The sequence below is a fragment of the Dendrobates tinctorius genome, unplaced genomic scaffold, assembly GCF_039654945.1.
Source record: "Dendrobates tinctorius isolate UK_male_01 unplaced genomic scaffold, ASM3965494v1 ptg000314l, whole genome shotgun sequence".
Taxonomy (NCBI): domain Eukaryota; kingdom Metazoa; phylum Chordata; class Amphibia; order Anura; family Dendrobatidae; genus Dendrobates; species Dendrobates tinctorius.
Window position 1 is genome coordinate 3,904,050 of NW_027361981.1, and position 17,401 is coordinate 3,921,450.

At 43.7% G+C, this 17,401-nt stretch overlaps 1 protein-coding gene across 2 annotated transcripts in view; it reads right to left on the minus strand.

The window, feature by feature from the left end:
• The window catches only part of LOC141073744 (protocadherin Fat 3-like), an 83,416-nt gene that overhangs the window by 38,548 nt on the left and 27,467 nt on the right, over positions 1–17,401 (minus strand). Inside the window, exon 1 of one of the 2 annotated variants that reach the window (XM_073561148.1) lies at positions 2,061–3,006. The exons of the other annotated variant lie outside the window; for it this stretch is intronic. Within the exon in view, the coding sequence (XP_073417249.1) occupies positions 2,061–2,125 (65 nt within the window). The 5' untranslated portion in view covers positions 2,126–3,006. Of the gene's footprint in view, positions 1–2,060; positions 3,007–17,401 lie in introns of those variants that run through there. 2 annotated transcript variants of the gene reach the window in all.

The window sequence follows — 17,401 nt, forward strand, 5'->3', positions numbered from 1 at the left end:
TTAGGGTCAGTGACTTTTTTTTACCATGCGGCGTGCTCTGGGTATGGCTGGTGAATTTTTTTGGGGGGTCTTCCCACTGAAAAAAAATGCTAATAAAATGCATGCAGAGAATGACATTAATGCTTTGTTCCCATATTTCAGGCTCAGCTTATTTGCGCCTAACGTAACTCAACGGATCAGAGCTGATGACAAAAATAGGCATCAATTGCCACCAGGCTGTTCCACAAATCCACAAACTATCTAAAAAGTACCAAACTGGCGCCTGCACCTGTCTGGAGCAAAAACTGATGCGCCGGACGGATTGGAACAATCCCATTGAGGCGTCTCCATCAGTTTCAGTCCGGTGTTTTAGGCTAACGGCAGATGGAAATGGCTGCCATACGTGGAACCAGCGCAAATTAATAAAAAAAAACAAGAAAAAAACAAAACATAAAAGGCCACTAAAAAATCCACAAAAATATACTAAAAACACCTATTACTAACTTTTCATAGATGAATAGATTCAATCCACACCATTAAGTTCATATATTGGCCTGTTATATGGACCCTTGACGCATCCTGACCATACAGTAGCCAACACTGCGAACCGACTGTGCTAAAATATAATTAAATGAAATACAACTGTACTAAATAATATCGCAATTAAATGAAAAACCGTTAAAAATATAAAAAAATTACAAAAAATCAGATACTATGCACCCTACACATACACAGCCTATGCTTTATGTCCTATCACTGTGAACATCATCCTACTAACGCCACTAAAAGAACATAAATGGAAACTAAAATAACTCAAATGAACTAAAACACACCATATACTATGCATCATTTATATATATACAGACTCTATATCCTACTAATGTGTATGGAAAGTGATAAAACACACCATATACTATGCATCATTTATATATATACAGACTCTATATCCTACTAATGTGTATGGAAAGTGATAAAACACACCATATACTATGCATCATTTATATATATACAGACTCTATATCCTACTAATGTGTATGGAAAGTGATAAAACACACCATATACTATGCATCATATACATATATACAGACTCTGTATCCTACTAATGTGTATGGAAAGTGATAAAACACACCATATACTATGCATCATACACATATATACAGACTTTATATCCTACTAATGCGACTATAATGTATGGAAAGTGATAAAACACACCATATACTATGCATCATATACATATATACAGACTCTGTATCCTACTAATGTGTATGGAAAGTGATAAAACACACCATATACTGTGCTAAACAGACATATACACAGTCTATATACTGCCTGATGTCATATACCAGCCAACGCCATACTAAAAACTCTATATAAATGAAATAAAATAACAAACAATACTAAAAAAATCTGTATATACCATATATGATGCACCGTACACATCTAAGTAGCCCATACATTGCCTTCTGTCCTATGTAAGTCCAGCAGCATCCATCTAACTAATAGATCAACACAATAAAGTAACCTAATAAAATATGTAAAATGCATAAAATATACAAAAAATTAACACAATTCACCAAACGCATACATTCTATGCACTGCATTGCGTCCTATAACAGCATCCGTATCACTAATATATAAATAAATGAAAAATAAAATAACCTAATAAAATATGGAAAAATATAAATACATATCAGATATTTTAAAAAAAACCTACTAAAAGCTGAATGCCCCATATACAGTCTATATGTCGCCTTATGTCCTATCCTGATGACAGCAGACACAAACCTCTTGCTTTACTTGATAAAGAAATGAAAAAAATTAAATAGATAAAACATAAAAAAACAAAAAACAAAATTAGAAATAGTATAAAAAATATTGCAAAAAAAAAAAATTATTAAAAATACAAAAAAGTAACTTTAATCTAGCCATTAGCAGGTGCTGAATTGCCTCTTCCATTTCCAGGAGGGTTACAATGTATACCGCTGACTTTGCTACTATGTATATACAGCCATCGTACAGTGTATACAGTATACGCCCTCCCTAGGTCCTATGAAATCCGGAGCAGCGAGGACTCCCCTTACCTCACACATGAGTGCAGCTTCACCAACGGTCCCCAATCTTGCACTTGTCCTAGATGGTCCTCCATGCTCTTACCAAAAACAGCCCCACGACACAAGTGCAACCTGCCTGCTCCATTCTCCACCTCTCCTCAAGATGATAGATGCTACCAAGGTACCCGGGAGGAAATCTCAGCCTCTGCACACTTTACTATAAAAAGTACTTTATAGTCAAAAATTATCCCCCCACCCCAAAAAAAAAATTAAAAATTATCCCGATAGGCTGAAAGATTCCTTGCAGAAGACTTGTCCGGGGGGGAAATTCAGCAGTTTGAAAAAGTTGCCATCACCTTCCTTCAATGAAGAAAAAAAAAATGTGACTTGGAGATGGGGGAAGAAAATCCTGGAGCAGAGAGGTGGAGGAGGGGATTGGGAGGTAGTGGTGGAGGAGGAGGAGGAGGAGGGTAGTGCTGTGATGTGACATACATATGGAATGAGCTTTGGAACAATGCTGTCAAAACAGCCAGTGCCTTCTCCACTCATAGGCAGCTGCTTTCTGGACTGTGCGGTATAGAAGGTGTTGGGGGTAGAGCCCCCAGATTAAGCCTGGTGAGAACCCCAGCGTCTCCACGTGGTGCGCTGCCGCACTTACTCCTTACAATTGGCCTTGAATTCCTTTACAAGACAGATTCTAATTCCTAAATCGCCCATTAGAGAAATCTGATGCCTTCAGACTGCGGATCTACAAGTGCTTGCACACTTAGCCGGATCCCCGCCCTTCATTTGCCCTAAGGCTGTGTGCACACGCTGCGGATTCTGCTGCGGTTCCGCAGCGGATTTGGCCCATTATACCATTATTCCCTATGGGAAATGGAAACCGCTGTGCAGATGCTGCGGAATTTTCTGTGCGGATTTTCTGCGGTTTCTAAACCGCAGAAAGAATTCACACGTCAATTCTTCCTGCGGATTCCGCAGCGGTTTACCATCTCCTCCATTCTGAAGATAGTAAAACCGCAGGATAATCCGCAGATAAACCGCAGGTCTTTTGATTTATCGGCGGATTTTGAAAATCTGCGCGGATCAATCCGCAGCAGATTCCGCAGCGTGTGCACACAGCCTTAGTCTTTGGTTGACACTAGTGGTTTTACAACTGTTTCACTTGTGCGCGGCATCGCCGCTTCGAAATAACTACAATTTTGTCAATAATTTCCAGAATTTCCTGCGGATTGGCCAGCGGTTTTCCACTGCGGTTTGACACCTGGACAATGGAATAGGTGTCAAACCGCAGCGGAATCCGCAGAAAGAATTGACATGCTGCGGATTTCAAACCGCAGCTTTTCCGCAGGGAAAAATCCGCAGCTTGTGCACTGCGGATTTGAAAACCCATAGGATAACATTATACTGTACACTGTCTGCGGAACTGCTGCGGATCCACAGAGGCAGAATCCGCAGCGTGTGCACATACCCTTAATAAGACCCCAATTTTAGCAGATTTGTGGTAGAGATAGGTTACCTTTCCACGGAACATATTTTCTGCGGAATTCTGGCAGCGGAGGTTCCGCAGCGACCGCCCACAGCGCTTTTTATCGGGGCGGACATCATTGCAAAAAAGGTGCGGGGAAGCTACCCATGTCACACCTTTGCATGGTAAGGGGTGAAAATGGAACTATATCCACAACTTCAATTGGCATGCCCGCAGCTCCAGCCAATTACTGCTGCAGATATATTTCATCGCATGTCTCAGCCTTAGAGTATTTTCACACTGTGTCTTTTTATGCTGTTTTTGGCGCAGAATACGCAGCAAACACGTCGATAAAACGCTCAATAGATGGAACATATTCTTTTCTATGCAAAAATAAGTTTCTATTCATTGGCACAGAGTTTCAGGCTTTCAAAAAAAAGCCAAGCGGTTGAAAGAAGTAACATCTTCTTCAGGTGTTCTTCACTAAGAATATGCTGAAATATATATATATATATATACACTGGTGAGAAATTACACCACACCACCAAATTAAAAACAATACAGGCACAATATGCCAAAAATGGCCTTAATAACAAAATTCCTTTAATTTGGCATCTGATAATACCAAAGAACTAATAAAACTGTGCAAGGGAAATTAATTAGGAAATTTCTCCAAATTAATGTTATTTTTAGACAATTTTTAAAAAATTAGGAAAAAGATGCATCTTTTTTTGCCATGATTTAAAAAAAAATATCAAAATCCCCACAATGTGTGCTTGTACTTATGGTTCGTTGCACAATCGTTAGAAGATCCAGGGGGCTGATGTGGACCTACATAGCCACGTGGCAAGAATATCATGAGATGTGCGGATATGACGGGATTATCTGGGGACGCTCGGATAATGCCGGGTATAAATCTTGGTGAAGGTAGCTCTCAGGGGTACGTACGCACGGCTACATCAGAGCAGGTTTATTTGCTGTGATTTGCGACTGACATAGCATTTATATATACGGGTCAGTGGAATCAAAGAGGAGAGCACCATATCTATAACATTCGGAGGATCTTGTCCAATTCATAACATCAGTCCAGAAACAGCAAAGTCAGTCTGCCCCATACAGTATAAATACCGCATAAGGCCTCAGTCAGACATCAGTTTTTCACATACGCGCTCTATCCGTTTTTTTCAGTAACAGAACATATGCCCGGTATAATCGAAGGCGCACTTCGCGTCTTGGAGACATGTCTGTTTTTGATCCAAGTAACTGACAAAATTCAGTGCAGTGGATCTGTGAAAAGAATGGATAGCACTCAAATGCCATCCAAGTGTCATCCGAGTTTCACAATCCATGTGTCATCCGAGTGCAGTCATCTATGTGTCCTCCGAGTGCTGTCATCCGTGTGTCATCCGAGTGCTGCCATCCATGCGTCATCCGAGTGCTGTCATCCATGTGTCATCCAAGTGCTGTCATCCATGTGTCATCCGAGTGCTGTCATCCATGTGTCATCCGAGTGCTGTCATCCATGTGTTATTCGAGTGCTGTCATCCATGTGTCATCCAAGTGTTGTTATCTATGTGTCCTCCGAGTGCTGTCATCCGTGTGTCATCCGAGTGCTGTCATCCATGTGTCATCCAAGTGCTGCCATCCATATGTCATCCGAGTGCTGTCATCCATGTGTCATCCAAGTGCTGGCTTCCATGCGTCATCCAAGTGCTGTCATCCATGTGTCATCCGAGTGCTGTCATCCGTGTGTCATACAGGTGTCACAATCCATTTGTCATATGAATGTCACAATCCATGTGTCATACGACTGCTGGCATACTTTTGTCATCCGAGTGCTGCCATCCATGTGTCGTCTGAGTGTCACAATCCAGGTGTCATCCGAGTGCTGGCATATGTGTGTCATCTGAGTGCTGCCTTCCAAGTGTCACAATCCATTTGTCATCCGAATGCAGTCATCCATGTGTCATCCAAGTGTTGTCATCTATGTGTCCTCCGAGTGCTGTCATCCGTGTGTCATCCGAGTGTCTCAATCCATGTGTTATCCAAGTGCTGCCATCCATGCGTCATCCAAGTGCTGTCATCCATGTGTCATCCGAGTGCTGTCATCCATGTGTCATCCAAGTGCTGCCATCCATGCTTCATCCAAGTGCTGTCATCCATGTGTCATCCAAGTGCTGCCTTCCATGCGTCATCCAAGTGCTGTCATCCATGTGTCATCCGAGTGCTGTCATCCATGTGTCATCCGAGTGCTGTCATCCGTGTGTCATACAGGTGTCATCCAAGTGCTGTCATCCATGTGTCATCCGAGTGCTGTCATCCATGTGTCATCCAAGTGCTGCCATCCATGCTTCATCCAAGTGCTGTCATCCATGTGTCATCCAAGTGCTGCCTTCCATGCGTCATCCATGTGCTGTCATCCATGTGTCATACGAGTGCTGGCATACTTTTGTCATCCGAGTGCTGCCATCCATGTGTCATCTGAGTGTCACAATCCAGGTGTCATCCGAGTGCTGGCATTTGTGTGTCATCTGAGTGCTGCCATCCATGTGTCATCCGAGTGCTGTCATCCATGTGTCATCCAAGTGTTGTCATCTATGTGTCCTCCGAGTGCTGTCATCCATGTGTCATCCGAGTGTCTCAATCCATGTGTCATCCAAGTGTTGCCATCCATGCGTCATCCAAGTGCTGTCATCCATGTGTCATCCGAGTGCTGTCATCCATGTATCATCCAAGTGCTGCCTTCCATGCGTCATCCAAGTGCTGTCATCCATGTGTCATCCGAGTGCTGTCATCCGTGTGTCATCCAAGTGCTGTCATCCATGTGTCATCCAAGTGCTGTCATCCATGTGTCATACAAGTGCTGGCATACTTATGTCATCCGAGTGCTGCCATCCATGTGTCATCTGAGTGTCACAATCCAGGTGTCATCCGAGTGCTGGCATATGTGTGTCATCTGAGTGCTGCCATCCATGTGTCATCCGAGTGCTGTCATGCATGTGTCATCCAAGGGTTACAATCCATGTGTCATCCGAATGCAGTCATCCATGTGTCATCCACGTGTTGTCATCTATGTGTCCTCCGAGTGCTGTCATCCGTGTGTCATCCGAGTGTCTCAATCCATGCGTCATCCAAGTGCTGCCATCCATGCGTCATCCAAGTGCTGTCATCCATGCGTCATCTAAGTGCTGCCATCCATGTGTCATCCGAGTGCTGTCATCCGTGTGTCATCCAAGTGCTGCCTTCCATGCGTCATCTAAGTGCTGCCATCCATGTGTCATCCGAGTGCTGTCATCCGTGTGTCATCCAAGTGCTGTCATCCATGTGTCATCCAAGTGCTGTCATCCATGTGTCATACGAGTGCTGGCATACTTTTGTCATCCGAGTGCTGCCATCCATGTGTCATCTGAGTGTCACAATCCAGGTTTCATCCGAGTGCTGGCATATGTGTGTCATCTGAGTGCTGTCATCCATGTGTCATCCGAGTGCTGTCATGCATGTGTCATCCAAGGGTTACAATCCATGTGTCATCCGAGTGCTGTCATCCAAGTATCACAATCCATGTGTCATCCGAGTGCAGTCATCTGTTATGATGAGTCACCGAAGGAGGAAAAAACAAAATACAAGCTAAGTCCAGAAAAACCAAAGAGGTTGGCAGCTATCGGATAGCAGACCCCTGAACCTATCCACAACAACTAGCAGTAGCCGTGGGGGGGTTCCTACGGTGCCCTAGACCCCTCGATCACAGCCGGAGAACTATATAGCCTAAAGACAGAAAGGGGAAAAACTAAACTGCCCCAGAGCAGACCCCAAAGCAATAGGCAGCCCCCAACATATAATGACGGTGAAGCAAGATGAAAACACTAACACAGATAGAAAGATAGGTTGAGCAAATGATGGGGCCCAAGCTAACTACATAGGACAGGATAGGAAAGATGCTGTCTGCCATCCGCAAAAACCCTATCAAAATGAGCCAACCGACTGATAGGAAAAACAGGCCCTGAAGTCGCTAGGCTTCAAAAGACTATATCAGCACTCAGGTATATTCTGAAGACAGAGCAAAATATCAACAGATCAGAGACAAAAATGGAATCCAGCTCACCCCCGGCCGGGGATGGCAGAACTCCCAAAAAACAAGGAAAAACAAAAACAAAACTGAAGAGTACAAAGCAGAGCAGAAAAACTTAGCTTTGAGATGCAGGAATCAGACTGGTCTCCAGGAATCCAGCAGGAAAATCACCAGCCAGGAAGAAGGGCGTTGGCAGCCTTATATCCAGTCCTCAATTCCAGCCACCCAGTCATCATCCAGCTGCCCAGGTGTTTGGTAATCAGTCTCACTACCTTCTTTCACTAGAGGAGGGAGTTCATCAGACCTCAATGGTGAGGGGAAAAATGAACTCACAACAGTCATCCATGTGTCATCCAAGTGCTGTCATCCATGTGTCATCCGAGTGTTGTCATCTATGTGTCCTCCGAGTGCTGTCATCCGTGTGTCATCCAGGTGTCTCAATCCATGTGTCATCCATGTGTCATCCAAGTGTTGTCATCTATGTGTCCTCCGAGTGCTGTCATCCGTGTGTCATCCAGGTGTCTCAATCCATGTGTCATCCATGTGTCATCCAAGTGTTGTCATCTATGTGTCCTCTGAGTGCTGTCATCCGTGTGTCATCCGAGTGCTGTTATCCATGTGTCATCCGATTGCTGTCATCCATGTGTCATACAGGTGTCACAACCCATTTGTCATACGAGTGTCACAATCCATGTGTCATACGACTGCTGGCATACTTTTGTCATCCGAGTGCTGCCATCCATGTGTCATCTGAGTGTCACAATCCAGGTGTCATCCGAGTGCTGGCATATGTGTGTCATCTGAGTGCTGTCATGCATGTGTCATCCAAGGGTTACAATCCATGTGTCATCCGACTGCTGTCATCCAAGTGTCACAATCCATGTGTCATCCGAGTGCTGTCATCCATGTGTCATCCAAGGGTTACAATCCATGTGTCATCTGATTGCTGTCATCCAAGTGTCACAATCCATGTGTCATCCGAGCACTGACATACGTGTGTCATCCGAGTGCTGCCATCCATGTGTCATCCGAGTGCTGTCATCCATGTGTCATCCAAGGGTTACAAGCCATGTGTCATCCAAGTGCTGGCATACATGTGTCATCCGGAGAGCTGCCATCCATGTGTCATTCGAGTGCTGCCATTCATATGTCATTTGAGCGCTGTCATCCATGTGTCATCCAAGTACTGTCATCCATGTGTTATCCGAGTCACAATCCATGTCTGAGCTGTCGGTGCTCTGACTGATTGCTCAGTTGACCTATCTGAGAATGGGAGGTGCAGAGATTTCTCCAGGTGCTCCCTGTTCTCAGTAATTGCCCTGCTATTTAGGTGGGCTGTCTGACCCAGATCACTGCCAGTCAGAAGCTTCTGCTCTCTGGTGTGTGTTTGCCGGATTCCTGTGCTGTGTTTTCTGATCTACTGCTGTTGACCTTTGGACCGTGTTCTGACTACCCGTTTGTTATTGCTCTTTTACTTATCCGCTATTTCTCTGGTATTTTGACCCCGGACTGTGACCTAACTTACACCTTCGTCTTTTCCCTTAGTTTACTACATGGTGTCTTGATGTACTGACCCCCTTATGTCTGACTTCTCTGGCTCACGGCCTGTCCATGAGTTGTGACTGGCGTCACATAAACAGTAGTCACACGACCCAAAAATGGATGAAAACCGATCCAGCCCGCTGATAAATAGCTATTCATTTTTTTCTTGCACACAAACAATAGTTACGTCTGAATGAGGCCTTAAAAATAATTGAAAAATGTAAAGCTCTTAAGGCCAGGATACCTCACTAATAACATGCATTTTAGGGTCCAAATTACAATTGGGCTTCCTATGGTTCCACTTATCCAACCTAGATCAATAAAAAGCCCCTAGTGCGGATATCGAAAACAGTGTGTGTGACGGTAAAATGGGGATCAGGGTATGGACCCTAAAATGTGCAAAACCAGCCTAGCTAATATTATCATGGAATGAAGCTGATCTCAGTCCAGGACCACGATGTGCTGAGGTCCAAGACAACAACCAAGGATCAGTGGGGGAAAAAACAGGACCTTTCACATTCCCCCGAAAATGTCCTACCACTTGGGATTGAAGAAAGAAAAAAGTTCTGAGGTCTGGTAGGCCAAGCTGGACAAGCGTTCTACACAACAATTGTCATTGTTATACCCTTGTTGTTACAAAAGATATTGGAATTCTAATACGGCCATTCAGGACTCAGATTATACCAGCAAATTATATCTAAGGTGAGTTTCACACTAGTGTTTATGAGCGCAGCGACGGCCTGCGCACGGCCGCCGCTAAGCCCCGCCCCCTGCCGCGCCTCCACCGGTAGCTCCGCCCACCGGCGCATGACGCTGCATGCGCCCTTTTTGACCTTTTTGCACCAAATGCAACCTGCTGCAGTTTGGTTGCGTCGGCGCACCGTCAAAAAGGCGCATGCGCCGCCAAACGCATACTGCGCACGGCCTGCGCCCCCTGTGATAAAGATAGGGGACGCAGGGCGCATGCAGCGTCATGCGCCGGTGGGCGGAGCTACCGGTGGAGGCGCGGCAGGGGGCGGGGCTTAGCAACGGCCATGCGCAGGCCGTCGCTGCGCTCATAAACGCTAGTGTGAAACTAGCCTAAGCAACCGGTGTACAGAATCAAAATAATACTACCATATCGTCCTCATAAGATTGTGAGCCCTCGCAGGCAGGGTCCTCGCTCCTCCTGTACCAGTCGTGACTTGTATGGCTTAAGATTACTGTACTTGTCTTTTCTTATGTACACCCCTCCTCACGTGTAAAGCGCCATGGGATAAATGGCGCTATAATAATAATAAGGCATCGATATACAATATCAGTGTCGTATGGACACTATATGGTAGCATTATTCTGAGCATTTAGATAATGTACAGTAAATTTCCCACACAATAGTATCAATATAATGCCAAATAAAACTGTACTGATATTCAGTATCCAGGTAATGCCGCAATACAGTGTCTACATAACCTAACCCCAAAATTAGGCCACGGTCAGTAGTGTAACAATCAGAGGAAAAGTATAATAGAAGCACGCCACCATTTCTGTATTTATCACCCACTCCTGGTTGTGGCTTACAAATACTGATCTAAAACACTGACCAAACACTGACTGTGTGAACGTGGTTTAAGAATGATTCTGAAAACTTGTGTCCATGTATCACTGATATATATTTCCCACACAATAGTGTCATTCAGGGCAACTAAAGCGGCTATTCAGAGTCCAGATAATACCGCAATGCAACATCTAAACCTTATACCATACATTGCCTTTATGCTACTAATATATTTCCCACACAATAGTGCCATTTAGTGCACAAATTCAACAGCTATTCATACAAAGGCTAAATAACCTCTGTATGGCATCTAAGAAATACTATCAAATAATGCACATATATCGCTCACACAATAGTATCATTCAATGTCCAACTAAAACCACAAGGTGGTAAATAATACCGCAATTCAATATCTACGGTAAATAATACACCATGTAGTGCACACATACCATTGATATAATTTATATACAAGTGTCATCTATGCCCAAATAAAATTGTCATTCAGTGTCCAAATAACACTGCAATAAAATGTTTTTATAATATACCTTATAGTGCCCATATATTACTGATATACACTGCTCAAAAAATAAAGGGAACACATCCTAGTACATTGTGTTGTTTAAGTGTTCCCTTTATTTTTTTGAGCAGCATATATTTCACACACAAGAGTATCACTCAATGCCAAAAACTATAGTTACTGAATACCTGAATAATGCTTCCATATAATGTATAAATAACCAGTATATAGTATCTAAATTATACTACCATATAGTGCATCTATAACAATGGCATATAATTCCCACGCAATAGTGACAATCAATGCCCAAATAAAACCGACACTCTAAATATGTAAATAATACCGTATACCCATGATATATATTTCCTACTCGATAGTGTCATGCTATGCCTAAATAAAAGCGTCTTTAAGTGTCCAAATAATACCGCAATGCAAAGTCTAAATGACTTCTATACAGAATCAGAATGATTCTGACAAATAATGCCCTAATAACCCTGGTACATATTTGCGACCTAAGGCTGGAGTCACACTAACCGATGCAAAATACGGTCAGTATTTTACATGCGTAATACGGATGCGAGACCCCTAAACAGTGCTCCGTATGTCATCCGTAATCAAGGTGTGGTCGCGTATTTTGCGCATGTCAGCATCCGTATGTAATCCGCATGGCATCCGTATGGCGAGATTTTCTCGCAGGCTTGCAAAATGGACATATAATGGAGCCCTATGACAGGGTTTCTAAAAGACACCTGGTGCGTATTTCTCGCAACTCACATGTGTGGTCCGTGAGTAATCCGTATTTTTTGCGCACCCATAGACTTGCATTGGCGTACTACGGGCGTAGTACGCTGACAATCGCAGCATGCTGCGAGTGGCACGGACCGTAGAACACGGATGAGAAATATACGCCTGGTGCGAGTGACCCCATAGAAAATCATTTGTCCGTGTCTAATGCGTGCTTTTTGCGCCTCTCACGCACCCGTATTCCTCGCCAGTGTGACTCCGGCCTAAGAGTGTCATACTATTCCCAAGTACATCTGCCATTCAGTGTCCAAATAATACCGCCATACAATGTCTACATTTAGTTTATGGGAATTTCTTGCAACCAGAGGTTAAAAACTAATACAAACCCCAAACTACTTTTTCAACAGTTGGATATATTTGTGTTGAATCTATGCAATCCTTTGTGAGCTAAAGCTTTCCCTTGAACTGCTGGTTTGCTACAATCAGAATTTAAGATAAAAAAAAAATGGGCATATAGTGTGTAGTAAGTAAGTATATAATAAGTAATAGTACATGTAGATAACATGGGGTACTTAGCTAACACTGTTTTGATCAAAAAAGTGTAAAAGCCATCCCACCACGACAAGGTGACCCATCGAGATGGTACCTAACACCTGTAGTTCACCTCATTATGGGTCAGCAGACATCAAAATAGATGAGGGAAGAGCAGGACCTGGGTCACGACTTTCCAGATACCTGTCTGTAGAAAGCTATATAAAAAAGAATAACAGCCCAAAAAGAGGGAGCAATGCCCCTGTTTGCACTGATTGCAAAAAACTAAAACAAAACAAAAATTTGAGCTAGAGCCTATGTTGGCACAAGTGTAAAGCATAGGTGTGCATTCACACTGTGGCCATTTAACAGACATAGCTTTCCACGGGCTGGTGTCTGAGCAGTCGGGACTCGGGTCCTGCTCTGCCCTTCATCTACTGAGGTGAACTACAAGAGTTAGGTACCATCCCGATTGGGTCACCTTGTCGCGGTGGGATGACTTTTACGCTTTTTTAATCAAACCAGTATTAACTAAGTATCCTATGTTATCTACATGTACTACTACTATTTATTTACTTACTATAGGGTATATGCTAATTTTGCCTTTATCTTAGGTTCTATCTGTTACATGCCACAATCTGAATGCACAACTATGTAGTGATGAGTGAATGTGCTGGGATAAGGTGTTATCAGCCATGTTTGGGTGCTAACAGAGTGACTTTGGCGTGCTCGAATAATATGTTCCAGTCCCTACAGCTGCATGTCTCGCAGCTGTTCGACAGCCACAACACATACGGGGATTACGGTACCTATTTGTTAGGCAATCCCTGTATGTGTTGCAGCTGTTAAAGAGCCATGAGACATGCAGCTGCGGGGACTTGAACGTATTTTTCGAGCACGCTGAAATGACGCGGTTAGCACCCGAGGATGGCGGATAACACCTTATCCCAGCACGTTGGCTCATCACTACACCTATGCATTGCACTTATACCAACATTTGCTCTGGCCCAATTTTTGGGGATTTAGGTTTGCTACAATGTACTAGTGACGGTTTAAAGGGGTTGTCCGGTCAAAGAAGTTAAGTCTGAAGTCAATCTTTGTGACTGCAGACTTATGAATCACCTCCAGCACACGCACTGCCGGGATTCACAAGTTTCAAAACCAGGAATGGAGGCTATGTATGACTTAGGCCGGGGTCACACTTGCGAGTGTGGTGCGAGAAACTCGCGCATCAATACCCTGATACTGCCGCCGGCACTCGGGACCGGAAAGTGCGGCTGCATATATTGCACTCTGCTCCCGAGTGCCGGCGGCAGTGCCGGGTATTGATGCGCGAGTTTCTCGCATCACACTCGCAAGTGTGACCCCGGCCTTATACATACTCTCGGCCAGCGGGCGCAGCCTCGCTCTCCATGCACTTTTATAGTGCCGAGGCCGCGCCCTGTAGTCGGACACGACCACTGGCTGTCCGTGACACTGGTCTGGGCACGGCTTCATATAAGTGTATGGAGAGCGAGGCTGCGCTTACTGGCCGGGGGTATGTATAATTCATAAGTCTGCAGTCACACAGAGTCACTGCAGACTTATCTGTATGGACCGGACAAACCCCTTTAGTGAATTGGTACAGTCTAGTATGTTTCGCTTGCATAATTGTAGAAAATTTACAGGTAAAATAGCTATAAGCAGCCTAGTTATTGTGCTCAGTGTACATGCTATAGCTGCTACTGTTCCTCTAAGGGGTCCTAAGGGGGACCCCTGACATCTCGGGTCTACTTGATGAGACCCAATAAATGTGACTTGCTGGATCCCAGCAGCTCAGTACCGCGGCATTACATTGCGTCAGTGACTTCGCCCATACGGTCATATATACAGGAGGGATACACATTGCTCACATTCCTCCGGGTATGGTTCCTACTGGAGAGGTCGCTCATTCAAGTTTATGAGTGAGGCGCTATGTTTATGGACGGAACACATGTCTTGAAAAAACAGTTGCCCAAATGCAAGTAACAGCTGACATTTTCTTACGAGCCCGAGGAGCAGACATTAAAGGGGAGACGGAGCAATTGGTCACCTGGATGAAGTTATAAAAAACTGCTTAGGTTGGCATGGCGTGGTGGTACATAGGTTGTCGTTACTGCATTAAGGCTCTATCAACTGGGTTATGAGGTTTTCGAGAAACTACAACTCCCAGCATGCACTGGAAATAAAGGTCTTGGGACATAGTGCTAGAAATAAGTAATGACAGGACCGATGTCCCAGCATTCGGTCTTACTTGCTTAGTAGGAAAGTCTTCTCCTCAGTATACATTGCATCTCGGCTTAAGGGCTCACTAACACCGGCGTATAATACAGAGGAGTGCCATGTGAGAAAACAATGTTATTCACCAAGTTCCTGATCATCTTCACGGTTTATCCTCAGCTCTAATTGGACTGAGAAAAAAAATCATAACATGCCACGAGTGGATGAGAAAATCGGATCGCACTCATCGATGCAAGTAAATGAGCGCGAAAAAAAAATCAGACGGAACACGGACCATGTATGCCGACCTATTTTTACGCGCACAACTCAAAGGAAACTCAACATTTCAATAGCCGAAGGACAGTATTCACAGCCCGAACCCTCAGGATAGCTAGATAAATAGATAGATGTCCTATCTATTCTATTATTTCTAAAGACTGTTTTTCAGTGATTCCTTTGTATCCCCATTCATACTGCACACACAAATGATACACCATTTGAAAGGTAAACTTGCCCCCATTCAGCAAGAAAATAGCCAAACAAACCACACATCCACGATTTGATCACAAAATACAGTTTGAACATTAATTTTCATAAACCTGCAGTAAGGAAAAATGACCTGCAGGCGGCACCACAGTACCCCAAAGCACACTACCAACACATTTGTAAACATGCACTGCTTTTTCGCTGATTACTTCACCACACACACACAAATGATACACCATTTGAAAGGTAAACTTGCTCCCTTCAGCAAAAAACCAGTCAAACAAACCACACATTCACGATTTTATCACTAAATACAGTTTAAACATTCATTTCTATAAACCTGCAGAAAGACACAATGACCTGCAGGTGGCACCTCAACCGGAAAACATTTTTTGGCCTCTACTTATCAAAGCAATTTATTGTATTACCAATCTACATATATAAATACCTGTCTGTGTTCATCATCTCATGAAATACATTTACATTTGACCAGCTTGCTTTTTCTGAAATTGCCTGCGCCCCCGTCAACCAATGTGCGAAAATATCACACGGGCCAAGCTAGTAAATATATAATGTCACATGCCCCTACATATAATAAACTAGCACTCATTAGTGCCCTTCATATGGCACTAAAGTGTTTTGCCTTATTAAACCTATTATATAAGTACATAATTTAAAAAAAAATAATGTGTTCCCCTGTTTTTGATAACCAGCCAATGTAAAGGAGACAGCTGTGAGCTGATATTATCAGGCTGAGAAGGTCCCTGGATATTGGGCCCTTCCCAGCCTAAAAATACCAGCCCACAGATTAGATGTGCCAATTCCGGCGCTTTGCCCGGCTCTTCCTGATTGCCCTGGTGTGGTGGCAATCCGGGTAACGGTAGTTGGGGTTGATGATAGCTGTGATTTGTAAAAATCACAGCTGCTATCAAGCTGTGGTGTTAGTAATTGAGAGGTGTCTTATCAGGCCTCCCCATTAACCCAGTATTCAAAAATAAAAATACACAGAAAAAAAAACTTTATTTGAATAAAGACTCCCCCACAATATCCCTTATTCAACTTATTTAAAAAAAATAAAAATTCCCATGCAGGTCCGCCGGAACTCAACTAATCCGATATAGTCCAGAAATGGAAACCTGAGAAACATAAAAGGACAGACATAAACACCATAGATAGTCTCTCGTTCACCAATTTATTTCCAAAAATGTTCCCACGAAGCTCCGACGTAGTCCACCCTCCCGAAATCTGGCTCCGGCAACAGTGGATAGCAGTAAACTGACCGCTATTCACAGGCACCGGGTAGTGACTACAAAGCTCATCAGCATTGCTTGCTCACACTGCGTTCAGAGAGACCTGGCATCTCTGATTCTCTGATGCGGTGCCTGTAAATGGTGGTCAGTTTACTGCTATCCACAGTCTCTGGAGCCAGATTTCATTTTTTTTTTCAGATTTCATTTTTTCATTTTTGGTAATAAATTGGTGAACGAGAGACTGTCTCTGGTGTTTATTTCTTTCTTTTTATGTTTTTCATACTGATTATTATATGTATTGATTAAAAAAAGGCGCCGACGATCCGATAGATGCTACTGCACAGGCACCGTCGGCGCCATCTTGGTGGAGACAGTTTTTGTCTTCCTCTAGCAAAATGGCGGTGGCTGCGCTGTAGGATCTATCAGATCACCAATAGATGCTACTGCACAGGCACCGTCGGCGCCATCTTGGTGGAGAGTTTTTATCTTCCTCTAGCCAAATGGCGGTGGCTGCGCTGTAGGATCTATCAGATCACCAATAGATGCTACTGCACAGGCACCGTCGGCGCCATCTTGGTGGAGACAGTTTTTACCTTCCTCTAGCAAAATGGCGGTGGCTGCGCTGTAGGATCTAACAGATCACCGATAAATGCTACTGCACAGGCACTGTTTTGATAAAGTTTATTATTTTTCAGAATCAATGTATATGACTAAATAAAACAATTTAATGTACATTATAGATGCGATCATGCTGCAGAGCAGATGCCGCTGCCGCCTGCCTGATGAATGTGATTTTTTTTTGTTTATTTTTCAATACATATAATAATCAGTATTTAAAATAGGGGGCAGGTCAGTGAGGGATCAGTGATCTGTCAGCAGTCTGTATTATGATTACCTCATCAGAGGACCACATGAAGACCCCCCTACAAGGCGCCCCGGGGGGTATATCATTAACTGAAAACTACAACAACAAGACGGATTTCATCAACCAA